Here is a 25,176-nt window from a genome sequence, read left to right on the forward strand (position 1 = left end):
TTAGCAGAGTAGCCTCTGCCACAAAATGGCAGTTTGTAGCTCAGTGCGCCTGTGCGGCCGCTGGGGGGTGGTGTCGAAGCCGCTGCAGACACCCTGATTGGCCAGGAGGGGCGCCCCGTTGGAATACATGGAAGCCCATCTATCACACTGTTAGAAAGAAGGCTGCTTTCACGGCCCTCGGAAATACGAGTCTTAACACCGAGAGGTCCATATTGCAAAATAAGGACAATAACAAGTGAACGTTTGTATCAAATTCGTATGATTTCACACTAAACTTGTGACTTCAGTAAAGAATATACTGCGATTACTTTTTGAATTTGTTTTTACTTTGCAAGTCATAGTACAGATGAGTCCAGATGGCTCGACACACAGCAGTCAGTGTTTTATAGCATGCATGTTTTAATTACAATACACAAGTGGCATGGCTTCCTTTTTGTTTGTTGTTCTGTTTTATGTGTGCATGATGTTGGATTGCTTGTATTTTTTTTTTTTTCTGTAACTGTCTCTTATGCTGCCTGTAAACCAGGTTGTCATTGTAAATGAAAACTGACTTACCTGGTTAAAAAAAAAAGGTCAAATAAAATAAAGTTTGTGGTTCCAGCGACAATAGATCTGAGTGCTTTCTGGGCAACATGTTGTACTCTAAACTTTGAAATTGTGTTCAAGGAGATGAAGTCGGTTTTCATCCTTGCAACCCCAACAACCATCTGACTAAATAGAAACAGTTGGCTTTAATGCAGATGAAGCATTATCACATATCAGCATTATTACACGAGAGGTCTGAGTGGAAACATATATTTTTATCAGTTGCTGGATGTATTGAGATCTTCTTTTCTTAATGTAATTACAGAAATTAACTTTTATTACTGATAATGTTGACTATTAAAAGAGCAAATTTATCTTGTTTTTCTGTGACATGTCATTGTCATTAAAACCACAAGAGATGATCTTTAAACACATTTTTAATAGTTTATATATTCGACAAAATGCCTGAACAGAACCACTTTAATTATCAGCGGGTGAGGCACTTCATCAGCAGGATGTTTTACTGCAGAGGTACAGCTGTCACATAGAAACTAAAGCTGCTACATTCATTGGATACATCAGTGACAGACAGAAATCCCCCCCATAACACATTATGCCTTTATTCCAGTGTAAAAAAACATTTCAGCTCTAAAGTTAATTTCTGAATCAAAGTATTTTTCCGTCCAGGTCGTTTTCAGAAGTGTATTTCCTCTGTCCGTCCATCCATCTAGCATCTCTCTACTCGAGATTGGCAGTAAAAATAAAATACAAATCGGTTATACCAATTATACTTTCCAAACAGCCAGAGCAGAGGACGGTCAACATGAATGCATCTTATGCACCTTTGCCCAGGAGCCTGCTGTTTGTTCATTTATTTCTGGGATTCCATGTGGCAGCATTTGGTGGAGGGGTTGGGCACAGGGCTGAAGACGGCCTGTTACATCTCAGAGTAAACCTGGATGAGGGGCGGATTCAGGAAGTGCATTTCTACTTTATGAACATTGCAAGAGGTTATGTTGGATTATGGCCCCGAGTGATGAATAAAATATACTTGCAGAATAATGCTATAGCAGCACTGTAAAGCTATTCGTGTTATTTATGCCAAATTTCACAAACAGCTAAAAACAAAAGTGACATTTAATAATTATCCATCCTCATGTGGGAAAATGTGAAATTAAATGCAGCAATATCATATATTTTTACTATTTAAATTGAACTAATAATACAAGATTTAGATTCACGCCTGTAGACAAGCCGGCCCATTACTATAAAAAACATGCGTCCCATAAAACATAGCATACATTTACAAATTCAGACTCTTAATAAAAAACAATGTACAATTACAAAATGCTTCATTTCAGTGATATATAAATATTTATATGTTATATATGTCCAGTAATAAGGTGTATAAAGCTAATGGCACAGAGTCTCCATGCGGAGCTTTCCTTTACATACAGATGTATGTTCCGTTCTTCATTTCCTCTGTTGTCGTCATATAAAGGCATGTAGGACAGAAACGAAAGGCTCTCCTTTCAGTGTCAGGATTCGGTTGTCTCGCAGCTCGCTTAGCCTGCCAGCTAGGCGCTAAAACAGCGCCTGAAGCTTTACCTGCCGAAGGAGTCCAGCGAAAAGAACAGAAACATTCAAGTTGTGCTCTACAATCAAATCAAATTCATCTCTTTCCCCGCCAGGAACGTCTACAGGAAGTCCAGCGTAGGCGAGAAAAGCTACTTCCTGTCATTTAGGGTCAGAGTGGCTGTACGTCACCTGACAGGTGTCCATCGGGAGTCGGCCTTCAGCCTACACAGGGTGCTGTAGGAGCAGGAGTCCAGTGAATGCACTGAATGTAGGCGTGTGTGTGGTGTGTGTGTGTGTGTGCGTGTGTGTGTGTCAGAACGCCGTGCTGGCCATGCTTCCAGGAGCAAAGAGTTTGGGAATGCTGTCCTGAGATGTTTCCACGTGTCTGTAGGCCATCTTCCCCTCCTCGCCTGCTCCACATGATGGACGGAAGAAAGGGAAAGATAGAATCAGCTCGGCTTTAACGAAGGCCTTTTGTCATAGACGCAGGGACGCACGGAATAAATAATGAGCACCAATCAGAATCAGAATACTTCAATACTGAGAACAGAAACTCAAGCAGCAATGCCACCATTCTATTCATAAATATTGAGATTTGAATCAGCTCAACCATTTTAATTATAAACACATTATTTTCCGGGTGACTTTTCACTCATACTGACTGGACTTAATGCTGCTCTTAAAAGTCATTCACTGACTTAGTCTCCCTGACCACAATGAAAATGAGACTCCACGGCGCCTGCTTCTGGACTCACTCACTTCAGTAAACCTACATCTAGTAGAGATTTCACCAACTCGTCCTCTCTGGAGGACGGCTGCTGTCTGCCGCGCACCTTGGACTGAATCGTGGGGTCAATGACCTGCCACATGCCCGCCCGGAACGTTCCTGCATGCCGGCGTCAGACTAGTCTGTTTAGTTTGAGAACATGGGCTGTTGGGTCAGATCCCTCTGTAGCTTCTTTAACGGTTGATGTGGTTGCTACGGTTACCTAGCACGAGAAGAGCCTGCTTGGCAGCAGCACGGACTTCCTCCGTGTCCGTCTGACAGAGATACACCAGATGGTCAATGCTCTCTTTGGCCTGGAACGACAACAGGGGAGCGTTTCAACACGGCACAGATGAAGAACCGTCTGAAGAACCGCCTGCAGGACGGTTCTGACGCGGTGGAACCGGAGAGGAGCTCAGACTGCATCCGGCCTACCGTGAGACAGGCCAAGGCCTTGCATCCACACACCCTGGTGTCCATGTCGTCATCCTCCAGCAGCTCCAGGCAGCTGACCAGCGCCTAGTCAGGAGGACACGGGTCAGTCCAGTGTGTGAAGCCAGGATGAGGCTGCTGCTGCGGTGCCCACCATCCATCCACCATCCATCCATCCATTCACCATCCATCCATCCACCATCCATCCATCCATTCACCATCCATCCATCCACCATCCATCCATCCATTCACCATCCATCCATCCATCCACCATCCATCCACCATCCATCCACCATCCATCCATCCATCCACCATCCATCCATCCATCCATCCACCATCCATCCATCCATCCACCATCCATCCATCCATCCATCCATCCACCATCCATCCACCATCCATCCATCCATCCATCCATCCACCATCCATCCATCCATCCACCATCCATCCACCATCCATCCATCCACCATCCATCCATCCATCCACCATCCACCATCCATCCACCATCCATCCACCATCCATCCATCCATCCACCATCCATCCATCCATCCACCATCCATCCACCATCCATCCATCCATCCACCATCCACCATCAATCCACCATCCATCCACCATCCATCCATCCACCATCCATCCATCCATCCACCATCCATCCACCATCCATCCACCATCCATCCATCCATCCACCATCCATCCACCATCTATTGATCATCCATCCATCCATCGATCATCCATCCACCCTCCATCCACCATCTATTGATCATCCATCCATCCATCGATCATCCATTCATCCACCCACCATCCATCCACCATCCATCCATCCATCCACCATCCACCATCCATCCACCATCCATCCACCATCCATCCACCATCCATCCACCAATCCATCCACCCATCCACCATCCATCTACCATCTATTGATCATCCATCCATCCATCGATCATCCATCATCCATCCACCATCCATCCATCCATCCACCATCCATCCACCGATCATCCATTCATCCACCCACCATCCACCATCCATCCATCCATCCACCATCCGTCCACCATCCATCCACCATCCATCCATCCACCCACCATCCATTCACCATCCACCCATAATCCATCCATCGATCATCCACCGATCATCCATCCATCCACCCATCATCCATCTATTGATCATCCATCCATCCATCCATCCACCCACTATCCATCCATTCATCCATCCTCTCATCTTCAGATATTGCCTGGCTCTGGAGGTGGGAGGAAGCCGCCGGTTGAGAACATGCTAACTGCACAGACTGCAGCGTTTGCATGGATTGGAACCCGGGACCGTCTTGCTGTGGATATATTCAATGACCGAGTTCAGCACGTTGCTGCCCCCCCCCCCCCCCCCATTGACTCGCTCACCTGCTCTCTGTGTCGCTGTTTCATCACCAGGCTTCTCAGGACAGAGCTGGCAGACGCCGACACTTTGCCTCGCGGGTCTTTCAATAGTTTAGCCACAGCATGAAGTCCTCGTCTCCTCAGGCTGCACTCTGCAGGGCGCCGCAGGGCGTGGACAATCACATCCTGGTCACATGACGCCAGGCTCTCCACCAAACACACTGTCGGAGAGACTTGATTAGTGACATCACAGAAGGTAATGTGTGTGTGTGTGTGTGTGTGTGCGTGATACCTTCCTCTGCCAGCTCAACAATGTGTGTTCCCATGTCATTGATGCTATTGGCTTCCAAATACATCCACAGTTGGAAGAGCGTCACCATGGTGCTGTCTTTGTTGGTACATCGCCGCGGTAACCTCTGACACAGCATTTGCTCAACAAGACACAAGAACACTGGACAAAGACACACAAACAGATGTTAATATGGCGCACACACACTGACACAGTGCACACAGGTGTGTGTAGCCGTACCTCTGTCCACCATGTTGCTGGCCTTCCCAGGCAGGATGCTGGAGTAGAATGTGGACAGCGTGACCAGGAGGCTCTCAGCATGGACGCTGTACACATCGCCCTGCCCCACACAGTGTTGCCATAGTGACACAGCACCCAGGCACAAGTCCAGCTCTGGAACGACTGGGGAGGATCGAGAAGAGTAGAAACAGGTGATATAAGAGATACTAGAAGTCATTAACATGAGAAACGTTGACAGAATAAAGACTCAGAGTCTGTTTAGACAGGTCAGTTAATGACCTGGACCCAAGTTGTTCCTGGAGGTGGGAGGAAGCCGGAGAACCTGCAGAGACACGGGGAGAACATGCAAACTCCTCACAGACAGGCCGCAGGCTGGGTTTGAACCTGAGACCTTACTTGCTGTGAGACAACTGCGCTATTCACTGTGCACGGTGACGCAGTGGTTAGCTCGCACGTGTAGCATCAAGACATCGGCTTACCTTCGGCAGGCCGCCTCGGGCGACTCGGGCTGTCCTTGGTGATGCGTCGGACGGCTTCCAGGACGCGAGCCTCTCTCAGCAGTCGGTCTAAGGCGTACATCTCTCCACAGCGCAGAGGACCAAACGTCCCCAGACGCTAGGGACACAAAGACACGGGTCAGTTCAAACGAAGCGCTACAGACACGTGCAGCATCGAAAGCAAGACGAGAACCTGATCCTCGGCTCTTCCTCTCATCACATGGATAATATGGTTGCTTCATGTCAGATCAGTTTATTTCAGGGTCACATGCAACATCGCCTCACTGCTTTACTCCGGACTATTTCACTGTATGAACCTGGACTGTACATGGGTAGGAGAACCTTATCAGTGAGGTATTATTTCCTCACCTGCATCCCAACCCAGTTGCATCTCACACTTTATATGGCAACCAGATGATGTAACGGCCTGGAGATATCAGTATGCTGTGGCAGCGTGTACTTGTACACGTATGCTGTGGCAGCGTGCACTTGTACACGTATGCTGTGGCAGCGTGTACTTGTACACGTATGCTGTGGCAGCATTTACTTGTACACGTATGCTATGGCAGCGTGTACTTGTACACGTATGCTGTGGCAGCGTGTACTTGGCTGCAGGGACCGAGTTGCTTCATGTTGCAGGTCTCTTACCAACAGCTGCGTGCTGCAATACTTCAAATGGACCAGCAGGGTGCAGTCTAACCCAGCGCAGCCTGTGGTGAGGGGGCAGCAAGGTGAAGAGGGACTGTCCCAGCCTGTGTCCCGCAGAGCCCTACACACGCACACACACACGCACACACACACGCACACACACACAATTGTTCATTTTATAACTTCTTCCACATCTCAGTGAGATAATATCTAAACAGTTTGACAAGATTAGACTAAATTATTAGACTAAATTATGATCTTTACTTAATAATGTAACGCTCGCCAGCACTGACCTGCCGTTTCTACCGCCGTCACCAGAACACTCCTCCGCTTCGTCCTCCCAGTCCGACGTGTCCAGGAAGTCAAAGCTGCCCAGCGCGGTTTCCACCGTCAGACTGGCCATGCTGGGAGAACGGCTGTCTGTCCCACCCTGCACAGAGATCCAGAGTCAGGCCGACTCAGACAGTCACGCAGGTGAAGGGCCAGGTGTTGCCTTCACATCAAACACAGATACCTGAGCAGGTGTTGCCTTCACATCAAACACAGATACCTGACCAGGTGTTGCCTTCACATCAAACACAGATACCTGTCCAGGTGTTGCCTTCATAGCAAACACAGATACCTGACCAGGTGTTGCCTTCACATCAAACACAGATACCTGAGCAGGTGTTGCCTTCACATCAAACACAGATACCTGAGCAGGTGTTGCCTTCACATCAAACACAGATACCTGAGCAGGTGTTACCTTCACATCAAACACAGATACCTGACCAGGTGTTACCTTCATATCAAACAGAGATACCTGACCAGGTGTTACCTTCATATCAAACAGAGATACCTGACCAGGTGTTACCTTCACATCAAACACAGATACCTGACCAGGTATCGCTGTCGGACAGCGTGGAAGAAATGGAAGCGTGAATAACAATATCCAAGAGATGACTAGAAAACGACAATCAGAGATTGCAGACCCTCGCCTCCAATAGACTATTGGATCTTGTGAGACAGTAAACAGGGCTTCCGGATCAGAGGGGCCAAACCTGCTGTAGCTTGCTGCTCCGGAACGTACTACAAGACTCCTTCTGGACTCTTTTTCCCATCATGCCATTAGTGTCCCTGTGGCAGTTTACAGCAGAGGCACAATTCCAGATGTAAAAATAATTCTAGAATCTGGATCCAGATCCGGATCAACGCCATTCTCGGGGAGGACCGAGCCACGGACAGAACCTTGCTTGTGTAAAAATTTCAAGTCGATTGGGTTACTAGTTTTTGCGTTATGCGCTCGGACAGACAAACAAACAAACAAACATACAGACAAACGCACCCAATTGCAATACCCTTGCCTCCCCTTCGGCGAGGGTAAAAACATTCACACACACACACACACACGTTAGTTTAGTTACTGTAACACAGAGTTTGCCGTACGCTATGTGGATCTGTTCTGGATCAGATCTCATTCATCAGAAATGTACTACCAGCAAGAAGGTTCTACTGTCAGTGGACATCATTTGTGGAACTTTGAAGTTCTTTTACCAGATGTGTCCAGGACAGTGTGACATAAAAACTCTTTCTCTCTCTCTCTTAGATGGCTGTCCACCATGAGCCTTAGGTTCTGTCCAAGGTTTCTGCCTTTTAAAGGGAAGTTTTTCCTTGCCTCCGTTGCCAAAATTCTTGCTCTTGTGGGTCAAGTTGGGTTCTCTCTTTCCCTGCTACTCCTGTAAAGTGCCTTGAGATAACTTTCTGTTGCGATCTGGCGCTATAGAAACTAGAAATCGACAATCAGAGATTGCAGACCCTCGCCTCCAAAAGACTATTCGATCTTGTGAGACAGTAAACAGGGCTTCCGGATCAGAGGGGCCAAACCTGCTCTAGCTTGCTGCTCTGGAACGTACTACAAGACTCCTTCTGGACTCTTTTTCCCATCATGCCATTCGTGTCCCTCCCTCTTAAAGTGGCAGTTTACAGCACAGGCACAATTCCAGATGTAAAAATAATTATAGAATCTGGATCCAGATCCGGATCAACGCCATTCTCGGGGAGGACCGAGCCACGGACAGAACCTTGCTAGTGTAAAGATTTCAAGTCGATTAGGTTACTAGTTTTTGAGTTATGCGCTCGGACAGACAAACAAACAAACAAGCAAACAGACAGACAGACAGACAGACAAACAGACAGACAAACAGACAAACAAACGCACCCAATTGCAATACCCTCGCCTCCTCTTCGGCGAGGGTAACAAGCTAGGTTCTGGAGCAGGGTTTCATGGTGACGTCTTGAATACTGTCACACATTCTCCATCCTCACCTGGAGGGTAACCTGCAGCAGCTCCAACTCATGCTCCAGCAGTTGTAACTCGGGGAACTGTCCTCTGTAATCGTCCAGAGAAGAGACGAGGGCTCCCAGGGCCTGTCCCAGCGTGCAGTCCAGCACGCCCTCACGGTCTCCAGACAGACCACCAGCCCATGAGCTTGGCAGGTCCTCTTCTACTGACACACGCCGGGCAACGTAAGTCACATCAGCACCTTCTGGGAGTGTCTTCATTTGTGACGGGATGCCCGGGCCCGCTCCACCAGTCCTGGGTGAGCAGGGCGTGAGGACATTTTGATGTCGCTGTGCCATCTTGTGTTCTTCGCAGACCCTGAGCCTCCTTAGTGCTGCGGTTGTAGCGCTGGGTGGCTCAGGAGTTCTGCTGGATGCCTCCATTTCAACATCATTGGTGGAGAGGCCAGGAACTGGAGACAGCACTTCCTCTGAGTCCCCGGCTGGCATGTCCGTCAAGACGAGGCCGTCGGTGCTGCCTTCACTGATGTGGCTCAAGGAGCGTGAGAAGCCACGAGAGGCGCTCAGCAGCCCATCCACCGGTTTAGCGGCGTCCTCTTCCTCACCGTCAGGTTTTATTATCTCCTCCTCCTCCTCCTCCTCCTCCCTGAGGATCAGTCCACATGATGGAGCATGTCACATCGCCAGCATGCAGAAAGCACCAACGTGTGCACAAGTCTTTATGAATCTGTTGAGCTGGTACGTGGAGCGGCCCAAACCACAGCCTACCTGTTTGACGCCGCTTGCTGTGGGGATGTTTGGGGAGTCTCAGTGACGCTGTGGATCGCATTTGAAGTAGAAGAGACATCTCTGGGGCAGAGCGAGACGTCGCGCTGTGGGGATGGGCTTCCGGTTACCACTGGCCGGATATCTGGTGTCACCAGAACCGCCTAGAAGAGAGCGACAGAGCGACGGAGATACTGGGTCAAGGGGAGGAACCACACAACCAGAAGCAGACTGCAGACTCTTAATGCCAATTAGAAGTGAGACTTTTGATCTGTGTTCGGTCCAGGTTATTTGTTAACTTGACACCGTCACAGATATCAGAAAGTCACCTCCAGTTTTCACCAAGTCATAGACAGCCTGGTTCTGTTTCAATAAAAATGGAGCAAATTGTCTTTCTGACCAATTGTTAATGACGCCCTGCACTGTGTGATGCACCGTTATTATCCAGTCTTGCTAGACCTGTTCACGAATGGTTTAGTTTAGGAGCGTGTAAAAACTCCAGAGAGTGGGTCGATTGAAAGGGATAAAATAATCTCAATTAGAGCTGGGCAATACATCGAATAGACGCGACATATTGTTGTTCAACATGCAATGTGTGAAATGATCACATCGCTTGTATCGAGTACAAATTGTTAGCTTAAATGTTTTAACGCATCGGTACGCAAGTCTCTTTGGCGCGTCGCTCCCTCGCTCTCGCCTGGTGCAGCCAACCAGCACTCTGCCCCGCCCAACGGAAATCTTTCCTGCACGCATTCGTGTTTTAGTGTGAGAGAAAGCTAAAGAAAGCTACAACCCCAGCCCTAATCTCAAGGTTCATGTGGGAGGACCAAGGATACACCAGAGTTGAATACTTTTGTCCTTCTCATTTCATTCTAACAGCAGCCTTTCGTGATCAGAAAGCTGGCAGTTTCTGTTCAGGACGCACAGTCTGTGTGAACGTAATCTCCTTAACCAAGAAACAGACGAGACATGAACCGAGGAAAGAACACCTTGCGTTTGAAGTGTTCTGTGCATAGATAATGATTCTGTCTGCTCTGTTTCACCGTCTGCTGTGTCGCGGAGCGCAGGCCTCCTCCTGCAGGGAGCTGAGGGCTGGAGGAGTCATCGGAGGATTCAGAAGAATTGGACCACGCCGTTCCATTCTCCAGCTCGTCGTGACGGCGAAGCATGTTCTAAGAGAGAACAGAGATTAAAACATGAGACGATGAGCTGACTATGACAGTCTGGTAGGGGCGTGACGGAACTGAGAGACATGCTCTGATGCCTCCTGATATTAGCATAACTTTGTCTTCAAGATGGCAAACTAAAGGCTACTTGAGGAGACCTCCTCCAAGCAGCTCATTCCCCTCCTAACTGGATTTACATCATCCACACGGTGATCTGGATCAGCACTGAAAGATTGTTCTTGGTATCTTTATACACCAACCATGAAAAGTGAAAGTGAATCAGAGTTTTTGAATCAGTAAATGCGGTTTTAATGTTAAAATTACATTTTTTTACTGACTCCATTCTGGATCCGATCCAGATGACATTCCACCCATTCCACCCTGCATGACTGCGTCAAATTACATAATCATTGGTCAATAATCAACTGAGATATTGAGGAACAAATTTTGGAACAAATGACTACAGGCAATCCAACGCCTGGTGAAAAAGGTGTGAATGCTGAATAGTGACATATTTACATGTCCTCAACAGTGGGGCGTGGTCAGGTCGTGCACCTTGTGGACACACCGCTATCTTTGATAGCACTATAGATAACAAAACGCAGTCCATTGGGTTTTATGTTTTTACTGTTTCTTTTGATAAATAGAAGTCCCTACATCAGCTCGCTACTCACCAGTGATCAACGGATGGACATCATTCAAGATCATGTCCCTCAGTGTTTAAATAGCCATGCATACACATGCAACACAAAGGAGAATAGGACATGGAGCAACTTACGTAGAAAGCTTGTTCACGTAAAGACGGGGTGTCAGGTGGACTCTGGTTGAAGATGGTGGAAAATCTCTTGCTGACTGACGGAGCTTTGCTGACAGTGCTCGGCACTGAGCTCTGGTCATCTTTATCAAATGGACTGACACATACGAAGACGGAAGGAGACAACAGAAGGGCCAAGCAACACATTAGCGTCACATGTCTACATTTTAATTTAGTCCTGGTCCCAAGTCAGGCCCTCCGCCGCAATGACAGAGCTAATTGGACAGCACGGCCGGAGAAACTTACTTCCAGGTGACTTCCAAGCTTAGCTTAATTGTCCCGAGGTCATTAATGTCCACAGCAACTGCCTGGGGTAGTGCAGCAAACAGGTCCTTTGTCTCACAGGAAACACTTCCTACAATCACATGATTGGCTAAGCTCTTCAATTCTGTCACCTAGGAGACACAGAAATGCAGTTTGATCACAGAACCTTCATCAGCTCAGTGTCTGTCCATCAGGCAGGACATTGGGAGGGACTGACCTTCACAGACAGGAAGTCGCTGATTAGGGGCAGAAACACCATGTCTTCACTGTCCCACACCTGCTTGTTGTTCAGCTCTATCCTGCCTCGGAGCTTCCACCGCTGGCGACCGTACTTCATAAAGATCTGAACACACACACACACACACACACACACACACACATTAAATTGAGCTGTGTGTCTATACTGTTCTCCTCTTTTTCATTTACAATAAGTGTTAGTTCACTGTAGAGGGCTAGACTGAAGGGCTGACCTCATACTGGTCTCCAGCACACAACCGAGCAAACCCAGCGAGACCTGGAAGACAGAGTGGTAGCAAAAATGACATAAACACACGTGCACACACACACACACACACGTGACACGAAGATAAGGTGTTATGCACATCAAGGCTAACAGATCTTTTCTGTGTCCAAGCTGCCCTGCAGCTGGAGATACATTCTCTCATCTTCCACCCCCAGCAAGGTGCAACGCAGGTTTCTAATCCATGCAGCGGCCACTAAGGCCAACACCGACGCCGTGCAGAAGGAACAAGCCTTTGTAATGAGGGGAAGGAGTGACCACAGACTGGGTAACACCTCAGGGTTTCATTCCTACCTTTCATTTTAATGTGGAACTCCCCCAGCTGGTTCTCCAGTTCACTCTCCAACACACACATGTTCTACAGGAAGCAGGAAGCAGTCATGTTACTTCTACATCAGCCGTCTGCTAGAGGTGTCGCACAGCTCCTTGACAAATCACTGAGAACAACAATGTCAGAATAAAAGCACCAGCACTGACCACACACACGCGCCTCATTCACCACTGTAACGGGTACAACTACAAAGTGTCTCCGTGGTTTAGAATCTTTGAAGATTGAAACTATGGAGTAGAGCTCTGCATGATTCCTCTGTGGACCTGAAGCAGAACCAGCCCGTCCGACTGGAACACGCCTCGCCCTAACCCTCTTTTGAGAACCACAGCTGAGATCGGTAAAGAACGTTTGACATACTTTGGTCGGCACAGGCAAAATGAACATGCAATGTGGAGGTCAGACATTTATGGCAGCGACGAATAATTGCAGCTAATTAGCATGTTAGCAGCTAATTGGTGTTTCCTACAGGTATTATTGGGATCAAGTGTATTAAGACATACAAAAAGGGAGCTATATGGAAGACCCATCTCAGACAGGGACAGAGCGTACCTCCATTCATGCCTCCCTATGCTCTGCAGCTCACCTCGGTGTACTCTTTGTACCCTTTACTGGCTTCTACTAAACTCTCGCGGGCCTCCTTGCTGCATGGAGAGCAACCGTAGGCCTTCACCATCTTATTGGCACCATCCCTGAGTCTCCTCTGCAGGCAGTAGGCTTCATAAAGCTCTTCAATCTGAGAAGAGGTCAAAACGATGAACAGCATCTTCATGGGGTGTTTAGAACTGTTACTGAAGCTCCCCGTCCACATTCATCTGCATTCCATTGATGCATCATGATTTCATAAAGTTGTTATATACATTTTATCAAAAGGCTGCATTATTCATACCTGTTGCTTGATTTATTTGGTTTAGCCCAATGGAACTTTCTTTTTTCTGTATTTCAAGGTATTTTTATAGCCTGAAATTCTAAACACATTCCTATAGAAAGTAAACATACTCACATATGTTACATATTTTTGTGGGCTCTTACCTTGCTGAGGTGGAACTCGAGTCGTCTGATCAGCCTCTCAGTTACCTTCACTATCTGTCCGAGGAAGCACAGAGTCACTTTCCTACTCGTCAGCATAGATCAACTCTGTAATGACTGAATTCAGGATTAGCATCATTTTCAGGCTATAATCCGCTACTTTTCCCCCCACGCTTTAAAACCCAGCTGTTTTTACAACCATGTGGCTAATTAATGGATTTTTACAGGCTAAAATCTCGCTAACACATTTAGCCTCTTCACACCAGACCAATGAAACTGTTCAAATTGCATCAAAAGCAATCAAAATGTGTTCCTCAATAGCTCGGTTGATTATTGACCGATGTTTATGGAATTTGACACAGCCATGTAGGGTGGGAATCTCTATCTCACCACCAAATATCATCTGGATCGGATCCAGATTGCGGCTACTGTCGCAATTTCTCAAAAGAATGGGGGTACACGTGGATCTGGATGAATAAAAATCTGAAGATGAGTCTTGGTTTAACTTAGATCCATTAAATTCTGAGAGCGATCCGAACACCAGTCTGGAAGCAAAAACATCTGTATTTTCCCATTTACTTATAATGGAGCCTTTTCTTTCTTTCTTTTTTTTTATTTTTATAAAATCCTATCTTGTAAAAGTTGCATTCAATTCACTTACCAAAAATCACAGTCATAAGGGTCCGATATGAACCATCATGAAAAATGTCTTCTGGATCTGATCCAGAATAAAAAATATTACATTTTAACATTAAAACCCATGCATGGATTCAAAAATCCGTTAAAATACACATCAACCCCGATTCCTCGTTTTCTCGCTTGTCTCCACACATGATGCAGAGCGGACTTCGTGCGGAGTCACCTGCTGATGAACCCGTGTTTTAAGTCTCCTGGTTTGTCTGCTAAAAGAAGCTTTATTTTCTAGGAGGTCATTGGCTCCTCTTCTTCCTCCTCCGTTGGCATTTTCTCCTTTGTAAAGAAGTTCTCCAAAGACGTTTTTTTAATATTTTTTTTACTGATTTTAGTTTACGGCTTTATTTTAAAGCGTCTTGACGTGTGAAGATTCACAGGAGAATGTTACGACGGAGAAAATACGGTCGTTCTTCAAAATAAAATACCTGTCAGACTCTCCTAATCAATACAAAATAAATTATAAATATAACTATTTATTCATTCTGTGCGGCCCGGTGGTTGAGGACCCCAGTACCGGTCCGGTATTGTACATATTTACTGCGTTCGGTAAACACAAAGCACCGCCCCCTCGTGCGTTCCAGCATCTCCCCTTGCCACGCCTTGCTCATCCAGGCAGCATCAGCGTGAGTCGCTCATGTTGTTTTTGTGAAAGTTTTTGAACTACTGTTCCTGTATTACTGTGTTTGTATTTGTGTGGTAAAGGGTAATGCAGGGAAGGGTCATAAAGGTATAAATACACATTATGGTGTCGCTACTTCATAACAACCGCGTTAAAGCAGGGACGACTGTACTTGCTAATATAAAATGATGGTGGCTCACCTTGTCCAGCTCATACAGGAAACCCTGCAGAGACAGAGACAGTACATCAGTAACAGTAAGGGACGCTGTCCACTTCCTGTTCAGTCATCTTTCTACAAACATCAAAGTCACACACTGATCACAACTACGTTGTGGAAGCCGGCAAAAACAGAAACGCTTTATCAGACGACGCAGCGCGCTGCCGTGAATAAAAGACAATAGATAACAGAACGGAACGGAACAGAGTGGATCAAAACAGAACAGGGTGGAGTAGAGAAGAACAGAACAGAACGGGACAGAACAGAGTAGAATGGAACGGAACAGAACGTAAAAGAGTCAAACAGAACAGGGTGGAGTAGAGAAGAACAGAACAGAACGGGACAGAACAGAACGTAAAAGAGTCAAACAGAACAGAACAGAGAAGAGAAGAACAGAACAGAACGGGACAGAACAGAACGTAAAAGAGTCAAACAGAACAGGGTGGAGTAGAGAAGAACAGAACAGAACGGAACAGAACGGAACAGAACGTAAAAGAGTCAAACAGAACAGGGTGGAGTAGAGAAGAACAGAACAGAACGGGACAGAACAGAGTAGAATGGAACGGAACAGAACGTAAAAGAGTCAAACAGAACAGGGTGGAGTAGAGAAGAACAGAACAGAACGGGACAGAACAGAGTAGAATGGAACGGAACAGAACGTAAAAGAGTCAAACAGAACCGAACAGAGAAGAGAAGAACAGAACAGAACGGGACAGAACAGAACGGAAAAGAGTCAAACAGAACAGAACAGAGAAGAGAAGAGAAGAACAGAACAGAACAGAACAGAGAAGAGAAGAACAGAACAGAACGGGACAGAACAGAGTAGAATGGAACGGAACAGAACAAAACAGAACCCACAAGTCTGGAGTTTCTCTTTGATTCCTTCATCTGTCTGCCGAGGTTGTCTAAGTCCAGCTGATGAACCTGCAGGTAACACCTGAGAGGGAACACACACACACACACACACACACAATATAAAACAGGAGAAAGAAAGCACGTTTTTTTATCTAGCGTGTTGAACTGGATCCATCCATCATCCATCCATCCTCTCGTAGATGAGATGATCTCTATCGTCTCGTCTACAGCTGCTTATCCGGTTTGCAGGTTGCATGCGTTTCTGGAGTCCATCCCAGCTGACTACGGGCGAGAGGCGGGGTACACCTCGGACATGTCGCCAGCGCATCGCAGGGACACAGACAAAACTCACACCTTTGGAGAGATCAATTCACCTAAGCTGCATGTTTTTGGAGGAAGCCGGAGAACCTGGAGAGAACCCACGCAGACTCGGAGAGAACATACTCCTCAGAGAAAGGAACCAAACCCACAACCTTCCTGCTGTGAAGCTACAGCGCTAACCACTGCCCGCCACTCGTGTTAACACGTTTTCACTGTGACGTGAGCTCAGAACGCCCTTCAGCTTCTTCAGACATGTGAGTCGAGTTCATTGTATCGCCTCCAGCAGATGAAAGGGAACGAAGCTGGGAGGCGAACCAGCTGAGCCTCATGCAGCAGCTCCGCACATTGGTGTACTACTTACAGTATCTTTCAGAGTATTTATTGTTGAGTGGGATTCTCGCCCCCAGACAGCATAGTCAGAGTGAACGGCTGAGGCGTGTATTGCGACTACTCACTGAAGGCCCTTCTTTAGAGCTTGGTACACCTGATCCAGCCGGTCTGGCTGAGGGACTTTAGGAGGTGGGTTGGGCTTGGTGGACATGGTGAACATCCTGCTGGCCCTGCTCGGTTTCCTGCTGAGCCCTGGAGTGCTGAATGCTAAAAGGTTCCTGTAACAGCAGCAGCATCAAGTCAACGCCTTCCTCGCCTCACCTGTCGCGTCAAACAGCTTCATGTTCTACGCTCTGTCTGTCCAACATGCTCCGTGTCCAGTGTCCACATTAGAACCTGAGAGCTACACATAGTTCCCCCCGGTCACGTGACCGCCTCCGGAGACGCCGTTAGATGTCATCTTTGCAGGCAAGCTGCTTTGTTTGCTCGCTTTGTTTACTATATTTCACACTCAACTTTCAACTATTTTATCATATTTGCAGCGTCATCATGAATAGACAAAGTGAATCGGACTGTGAAGAGACTCTAGTTGGCTGGGCTGATTGGCCTTCATTCACTGCTTGTTGTTCTCATTAAGGTTGCAAAATAAAGGGTTTTACAGTATGCATGGATAATAATATATCTTCAACACTGAGCTTTCCAGTTTCAGATGTTTAATTGAAAGGAACAACAGAAACATAAACATTTTACAGGCGACATAATAGTGTACAATAATAAAAACAGTTAAAAACGTGATTTGGACCGAGATATTTCGCCTTTTGGATTAATTTATGCAGCAAAAATGAAGAATTAATGCCAACATTTCTCAAGAACTTTATTCCTAATGTCAGTCTGAACTCCATTCAATGCTTCGTAACGCTTTTTAAGGTGTGGCATGATTCATGTAGTGACTTAATGCAGCGCAGACGCCCTCGATCTCGTTTCTTCCGACAATAAAACAATCTAAATTATGACATTATGACACGGAACATTTTCACTTTGTTTTATCTCGACACTCAGTTCACAGCTGCCCGAGCTGTCTGCAGATCGCGAGCTAATGCCAACACTCATGGTGCAGGCTCCGCAACAGCCCCGTTGTGTCGTGACGTCATGTGGGAACTATTGATCCAGGACTGCTGTCAGTCACCTCTTGTTTACTGTCTTAAACAGTTTGATTGGGTAGCAGAGTTTGAAAATGATTGCATGATGTGATATTTGAGTTATTGCACTTATTCTATGTTTTTCCAAAATTAGAAAAATGCTAAATAATCTCTGTAGCTCAGATTACACAGAAAGTTGTAAGAGGACGTTGGATATTATCGGATTTGAGATCAAATCAAATGCACTACACATATTCTAGATTTCACAAAATAAAAATAAAGCCAACGCCAGGATGGGCTCCTAATCAGACAGACCGTAGACCAAATCTGCAAAAACATTACCCTTACCAGACCTCGATTATGAGACAAACTTTAGCGTCCACAAGATGTCCTGTCAGCTGTGTACTTCACCGGTCAACATATGCATGTACCTGTAGGGCTTGTCGTAACTGTTGACTCCAGTGAAGCTTTGGCTCCTAGTGATGGATCTGGAGGTGGGACGTCTGACTGGCCGGATGGATAGCGACATGGTGGAGAGAGTTCGGGATGGACTCCCTAGACAGGACAAATGAGACAAAGACGCATCAAGAGTGTGGTGATACGCAAGATTGTCGTGCTACTCACATCTGGTTTCCTTCGTTTAGAGGACATTTTGGTAAAAGTAGAATTTATTTGTCAGTATATATATCAGACTAAGTATAGAAACTACAGGGTCGAGTTTGGCATGCAGCATGGAACACTTTAAATGTTGAAGCAGGTCTGATAGTTCCTTCATTCCTTGTCTGTAGGCACCTTATCCTGCGTAGGGTAGCAGGGGGGGGGGGGGGGGGGGGGCAGGAACCCATCCTGACTTACTTCGGTCAGGACGTGAACCCCAACCTAAACCTTGGAGTAGCCCGTTCCTAAGGATTTTTCTCTTTGGTGGTGGAGTGGGCCATGTGCATGGGAATATACTCCCATTACTCATTTGTAATTGACCTTTCTGTAGACTTTTTTTTTGTGGGAAAAAACTGCGTCAGGCAAACAAACCTACTGGTTTGACTGGCTACATGCTAGTTTGTATGCTCATTGTAATGAATTGGAAAGACGTACAAATAATCATCATGCATCCCACAAAGAACATTATAGAGCGTGTTAAAATGTGAAGACAGTTTTTAATTTAGAGTTTGAAAACGTTTGATGCAGCTAGTTTCATCGTCAATGGTTATTTTGATCATACTTGATGCACGAAGTATTCTTGTAGAATTATATTTATCTGCATTGTGTGAGGCTTAACTCAGGTATTGTATTTATTTTTATTTGCATTGAATGCTCTTGGAAATTAAAGTGCAATCTTATTGCTAATGAGTGTGCACTTTAAATTAAATGCTGTTGCAAGCATTAACATCTGCTTGTTTAAACCTCTTAAATATATTCTGAAACACTTTAATGTATTTTTATCTGATTACTCTAATCTAATATAAATGATTATACTTGCCGTTGAACAGCGCTATGGTTTTTATCTGGTGCATTATGCCATCCGTGCTATGCTGCTTAAAACGTGCTCACCTCGCTTGTTACTGTGGCCTTCATTCACCATCAGCAGTCTGTCAGGGTTAAATTCTGCCAGTGAAGCAGCGCTTCCCTATTTGCGGCCTGTCCAGAGTCCTGTATCCTGTTTTTTTTTTTCAAACAGCTGAAAGGCCTTTGCAAGCACAGGAAATGTCTCAATCCTAACGGAAGTTTGATGCTTTAACTGCCTCTCCCGACAGGAAATTTAACAAAGGGAGATAGTCCTGAGGTCTGCAGTCATATGGCTGATGAGACAAGGTCATTCCTGACTCCAGCATAAGTAATGGAAAAGAGAGGCGAACTGTAGGTTGTAGCTGTGGACAATTAGGGGACAAGTAACTTCTGACTGGCAGTAAAGAAATGAGCAGCTCTGAAGACAAAGTGCTGGAAGAAGCCACCAGGAAGTGGCCCTCTGGTCCATCATTGGCTGACTTAACCCAGGCTGGAGTGACAGATATCTGAGGACCACGTGTCCGAGAACGGCTGAGTCTGCCACAGCTCCAGAGAGGGCAAACACACAGTGGAAAGTTTAACTCAGGAACTTTCCTCTTTAACTTCCTGCTTTGTCAACATGTTCCAAAGGTTCACAGTTTCAATCAAGCAATCCACATAAGAAGTTGTAATTCAGAAGTGAACTATTCAAAGAGACGGGAAAGTTGGTGTTCTTTTTGAAGCTCTGGGAAAGGCTTCTCCCTTCTGTTCTGTCGCTGCCTAGTTCTTGATACTGTCACTACCTCCTCAGGTATGATCAGCCCTCAGAGACAGCGTTTAAATGATAAAATGTGATCGGTTAATCCAAATATAACACCACACACACTCAGAACCGCTCGTACAGACACAACAATGGCATGCTCTTCGTAGGACACTGACATTACACGGACCTTTTTGATTTCTGCAGTGGTTTGGATACTTGAAATTGAAGAGGACTACCCATCAGAGTCCCCGTGACAAATAATAATTAGAATAAAAAACCAAATAAATGTCTCTGAATATGAGCACCAATCAAAATCAATATATTGATATATAGCCCTAACCCAACCTCAGATTTCAATAGACCAGTCACACATGTGACCCGTGCTTGTGAGTACTAGCTTTTGCACACACAGATAACTAAGTTCTTAAATCATTAAAAGGTTCTTCCACTTCAGAAAAAGCCCATTTACAGTCAGAACGAGGGCAAACACATTTTACATCATGTTGTTCCTGCTGTGTTGAAGCCGTAGTGACCCACAGCCACAGTCATGTTAGAGATCGCTAAAGCCTAAAGCCAAACACCAACCTTGACCTGACTGACTGTTTCTCACCAGTCACACCAAACTGTTCTGTGTCTTATGTAGCTTCCAGTCTGAGCGTTCTGTCAAATCTCCTGAGCTCATCAATGAATGTCCTAATAGGTTTAGCGATCCTTGAGTTTCAGTAAATCTTAGCCTAACGCATTCTGAAGTGCAGTTCAATTCACAATCCTCTACCAAACTGTTATGGTGGCGTCTTCCCTACCTGATCCAAACAGTGACCCGGTCCGGCCCAGTAACACTCTCCAGTCACACCATGCTCTCTGCTTTTGCTGGCCTCAGACTGGGACACAGTTCCATCCCCTGTAGAGCTGAACATGTGACACCACACATATTGTTTGACGCTCCCAGACCATTCTGGAAAAACCCTGCCTGGATCAGGACACACCCACATCACCATGACACGGGGAGAACATGCAAAAGCCACACAGAAAGGCCCCGCGTTGGAATTGAACGAACTCCATTCTGGCTGTGAGGAGACGGCGCGACTGTTCTCCCCGTGTCTGTGTGGGTTCTCTCTGGGTTCTCCGGTTTCCTACTACTACCAAAAACATGTCGCTTAGGTGAATTGATCGCTCTAAATTGTTTTTTGTGTGAATGAATGAACTAGAAAAGCACTCAGAGAGCTCAGACCTCCTCCAAGCAGCTCATCCCCCCTCCTAACTGGATTCACACTGTCCACATGGTGATCTGGATCATCATCATAAGGTTCTAGATCAGGCATGGGCAAACTAAGGCCATATGCTGCCCGTTGCGCTATTTAATCCGGCCCGCCAAACTTGTCCAAATTATTTTATTAATTTAAGTTTTATTATAATTAAACCCCAATCTTTGACCTTTTCCCTGTAATACTACCTGTAAAAGGCCAAATCCTTTCATGTTATGGCTTTTGCATGTCATTTATATTAGCTTACACAAATACTCCATCCATTTGTTCCTGGCCCGGCCCCTCTGGCTAATTTTAGAACCCATTGTGGCCCGCAAGTCAAAAAGTTTGCCCACACCTGTTCTAGATCATTCTTAGTATCTGTATATATCAACCATGAAGACTAAAAGTGAATCAGAGTTGATCCATATTCCAGGATCTCTTCTGGATCAGCACCCAAATGTAATAATCTGTTCCTGGAAACATTTAATCTCGATCTGTCCAGAACACGGACGGACGGACAGACGCCGGCGATTGATGAATGAATGGTTTCAAGCTCAATGAAACATGTACAGACACACAAAAACACAGAAATTAGTGATTTGACTAGTATGACTAGTATAACTAGTACCATACTAATACTAACAGGATAAAGCATTAACCACGAGGTACACCTTTACGCTGATGGTGAACGTATGACCGCGGAAGTCATGAGTATGTCAGCGCAGCCAGAGGGACAGCGTCAAACATTACCTGAGGACATTCTGTCCGCCCTCTGCCTTCATGCATTTGGTGACATTTCACCACGTTTGTCATTCAAAGGTGGAGAGAACGGGAGCCTGTGCAGGTACTGAATCCCTGGTGTCAGCACCAGTGGCAGCAGAACCCAGTTCATGGTGAGCCTGAACTGGTGCCTGCAGAAAGGTGCTGATCATTCTGAACAAGTCACTATTCAGTTGTGTTTTGTTCATGCTGTGAACAGCATCAACTTGTTGGACAAATGGAACCACGAGTTCTGCGTTTGACTTTCAGGCTCGTCGCTGCTTCCTCTCTTCACAGACGACATCATGCACACACAGTTTACTCTCATGTCCAGGCCCTTCCCTCCCGTCATGGTGCCGTCTCCACACAGAGGAAGCAGCGAGGGAGCAGCATCCTGTCGGGAGGGCAGGACCAGGAAGGGACCAGCAGCAGTTATGGCATTACTGACTCATAGGAATATCCCGACAGAAGTGCTGCTCACTTTTAGAAAAACTCTGCATATGAAGAAATACCATAGGATGCGCTGTCTTTATATTCCTGTGTGCGATGATGTATGGTGCCCTTTTGAGATTTGATTGATGACTTTAAGTATTACCAGTCTGTCTGTGGAGCCGGACAAGAGCACGGGCAAACAGCCGATCCCATGTTATTCATTTTAATAAATCGTCATACCTTTGCTGGAATGTTTAAAGGACATCAAGGCCTAGATGTCTCTGAACTTCCAAAGTAATGCTGTTTGGACCCAGATGGCCATGTGATGTCCCTCCTATGGACACGGGTTCACAGCAACACTGTCATAAACCCAGGATCAAAATGGATAGTAACTTTAAAATTGCTAAGCAGATAAATTCTATGTTAAAATAATTTGTTTTATCTAAATCTAAATGCGTTCGTCCAACATTCACTCCGTTCCTCCCTCCACTTCCTTTCTGTTTCAGAATGAATGTTAAGATTTGGATGTTTTTGAGGAGCTGGTGTATTGCAGAGCTGCAAACTTTAATGCCACGCCCCTGGTGTTGTGGTCTGCCTATCAGCTCCACCCCAAAAAGCCCACAAAAAAGCAGAAATTGTTGTGTTGTGTGTTTCTGCTTTTTTTGTTTTTTGTCTATTCCACAGTTCTTCTTTTACTTTCATTATTTCTTTGTGCAGCACCTTGGCAGCATTTGAGTTTTTAAATGTGCCATATGAATTATATAATGATTAAAGATCAGAAACTTCACGTTTCTGTTCACAGGACATCACCATTTGAATAAAAAGGCAACATGCTCGGTTCTCGTGCATCAATTTTCATTCAGTTTAAAATATAAGTTGTGTGAACCTTAGATTTTCCGGCCTAAATTCATGATGCGGTTTGGAGTAGTACCATGCAGTACACGTTTAAGACTCAGTGTGAACCAGTCGGTGTCAGAGTGCATTAACTCTTTGAGTGCCACTACCGTGTAAAGATGTTTTTTGAAACCCAAAAACTGGGCCACTCAGCATATGGCTGAGCTGAAAATGGCCGGCACCGAAAGAGTTAAAGGTTCCCTATTATGAAAAACTCACTTTTCCCATGTTTCTACACTATTATGGTGAGTTTGGGTCATTATTAACCCAAAATAGCAACATAAACCATCCAGTCAATCCTGGGTAGTTTGTGTAGTTCTGTAATCAAGTACAGAAACGCCTCTGGAAGGAATCTCTCTTACTGTGACGTCACAGTACGAAAACGTGCACAAGATGCGTGTGCACATGCATGCACATTCATTGCGTGCACCCAATGAATTTAGATTCATTTTCATTTTCAGAGGCTTTTCTGATGGAGCTGTTTGAGACAGAAAAGGCGGACGCTGTCCTGCAAGCATCTGGTTGCTATTTTGACCAAAGACTGTCACAGATATTTCATATACGACTCCGCTACATCTCAATGCTAACGCTGCATTCAGGCTTCACAGCGCTTTAGTCTCCTTGATGTCCTACGGCGATCACGCACCACCATTCAGCGGAGTCTCGGCTTCCCAGTTCAATAATGCTAATAAACCACAGGACGCGCCACGACGCCAACGAGCCACGCACGTCTTCAGCAGCTGTCGCATCCAGGAAGAGAGCATTGACTCAAACCTCAAGGTGTCACTTTAATAGCTGCCCATTGTGTTTGCGACTCAGAAGAGTTTACATGTCTTCACCAGCCGTCTTCAGACCCTAAAAAGAGTCCAGCTGGTCGGATCAACCCGGTTCACAGACAACGAAACGCTTCTCAAAGACGACATCATACTTCGAGACCCAATCCACATTGCAGCTTGAGCAAGGCATTGGACGAAGCCGGGCGACGTATTGCTGTGATGCCTGTATCTCTAACCTGAGGAAGCACCTGGTCAGAGACTAAAGGGGAGGAACCTCTGTGGGAAGTTAGAATCAGCGGGCCCCCACCTGCAGAGAATAACTCTGACATCCTGAACAAAAGGCCCAGGCCCAATGAAGTGGTGCTTTATCAGCTCCACAAAGTGGGCCGGACTCTGTCAACAGCACGGTGGAAGTATTCAGCTCGGTGGGTACCCGTTTTCAAGATAACCGGGCTTCTTTCATTGCCGTTAATCAAAACTCACAATTGGCTAAATTCCGAATCAACATTCCCACGAGTGCTGTTCCCACTCAGACATGACAGAATGTGAAAACCGAGTGCAGCAAAGCCGAAGCAGGCACTGAAAGCTGGATCTGATACAGGGTAGAGTGGCGTGGCAAAGATAGCGCAGTATGAGGAAAGACAAGCACATAGGAGGGAAGTGCAGTTACAAAGCTGGCGAGTTAATCCTGACCAACAGAGTCAATGATTAGCCTCGGTGAGCCGGGTCATACCTCCATATCCACTGTACATGGTAGCGGCGGCGTTCCGGTGGCGGGCCCACCCAGGACTTCTATATCACTCCTTTACTCGCTGGCTCTCCTTGACATCTTGCTTGTCTCGCTGATCTCTATCTTTGCCCCCGTTTCTCCCAGCGTCTCAGCTAATCCTCCGTCCCCTCACCAACTGATCCCCCCTTCTACTACACTCCTATGTGAAGAGAGGAGGAGGAGGGAAAGCCCTGCTGGTCCTCCTCCTCTTCCTCCCTGCTGACGTCGCTTCTTTTCCTGTGCCTCCTTTGAGCACTTTGTCTTGTTGACACAATTCTTCCACCGTCATCATCATCAACAGTCACCAACAATATTGTTTTGTGCAAAGGGATATACTTTTTTTTTTAAGATAATGTTTTTTAATAATTACAATTA

The 25,176-nt window shown here is 46.0% G+C and overlaps 1 protein-coding gene across 1 annotated transcript; it reads right to left on the bottom strand.

The window, feature by feature from the left end:
* Positions 1–2,415: 2,415 nt before the first annotated feature.
* Positions 2,416–24,784, bottom strand: LOC137893562 (rho family-interacting cell polarization regulator 1-like). Its single transcript, XM_068738973.1, has 24 exons — positions 24,766–24,784; positions 18,111–18,234; positions 16,666–16,818; positions 15,893–15,971; positions 15,018–15,041; positions 13,509–13,562; positions 13,063–13,212; positions 12,443–12,506; positions 12,099–12,142; positions 11,846–11,971; positions 11,611–11,759; positions 11,329–11,461; positions 10,428–10,556; positions 9,388–9,548; positions 8,644–9,265; positions 6,633–6,769; positions 6,340–6,460; positions 5,674–5,809; positions 5,195–5,356; positions 4,958–5,116; positions 4,690–4,886; positions 3,305–3,388; positions 3,093–3,183; positions 2,416–2,513 (listed from the first exon to the last, which is right to left on the bottom strand). Exons 1-24 carry the CDS (start codon positions 24,782–24,784, stop codon positions 2,416–2,418), a joined length of 3,216 nt encoding a protein of 1,071 aa, XP_068595074.1.
* Positions 24,785–25,176: the final 392 nt, after the last annotated feature.

This window comes from Brachionichthys hirsutus, chromosome 5, assembly GCF_040956055.1.
Source record: "Brachionichthys hirsutus isolate HB-005 chromosome 5, CSIRO-AGI_Bhir_v1, whole genome shotgun sequence".
NCBI classification, from domain to species: domain Eukaryota; kingdom Metazoa; phylum Chordata; class Actinopteri; order Lophiiformes; family Brachionichthyidae; genus Brachionichthys; species Brachionichthys hirsutus.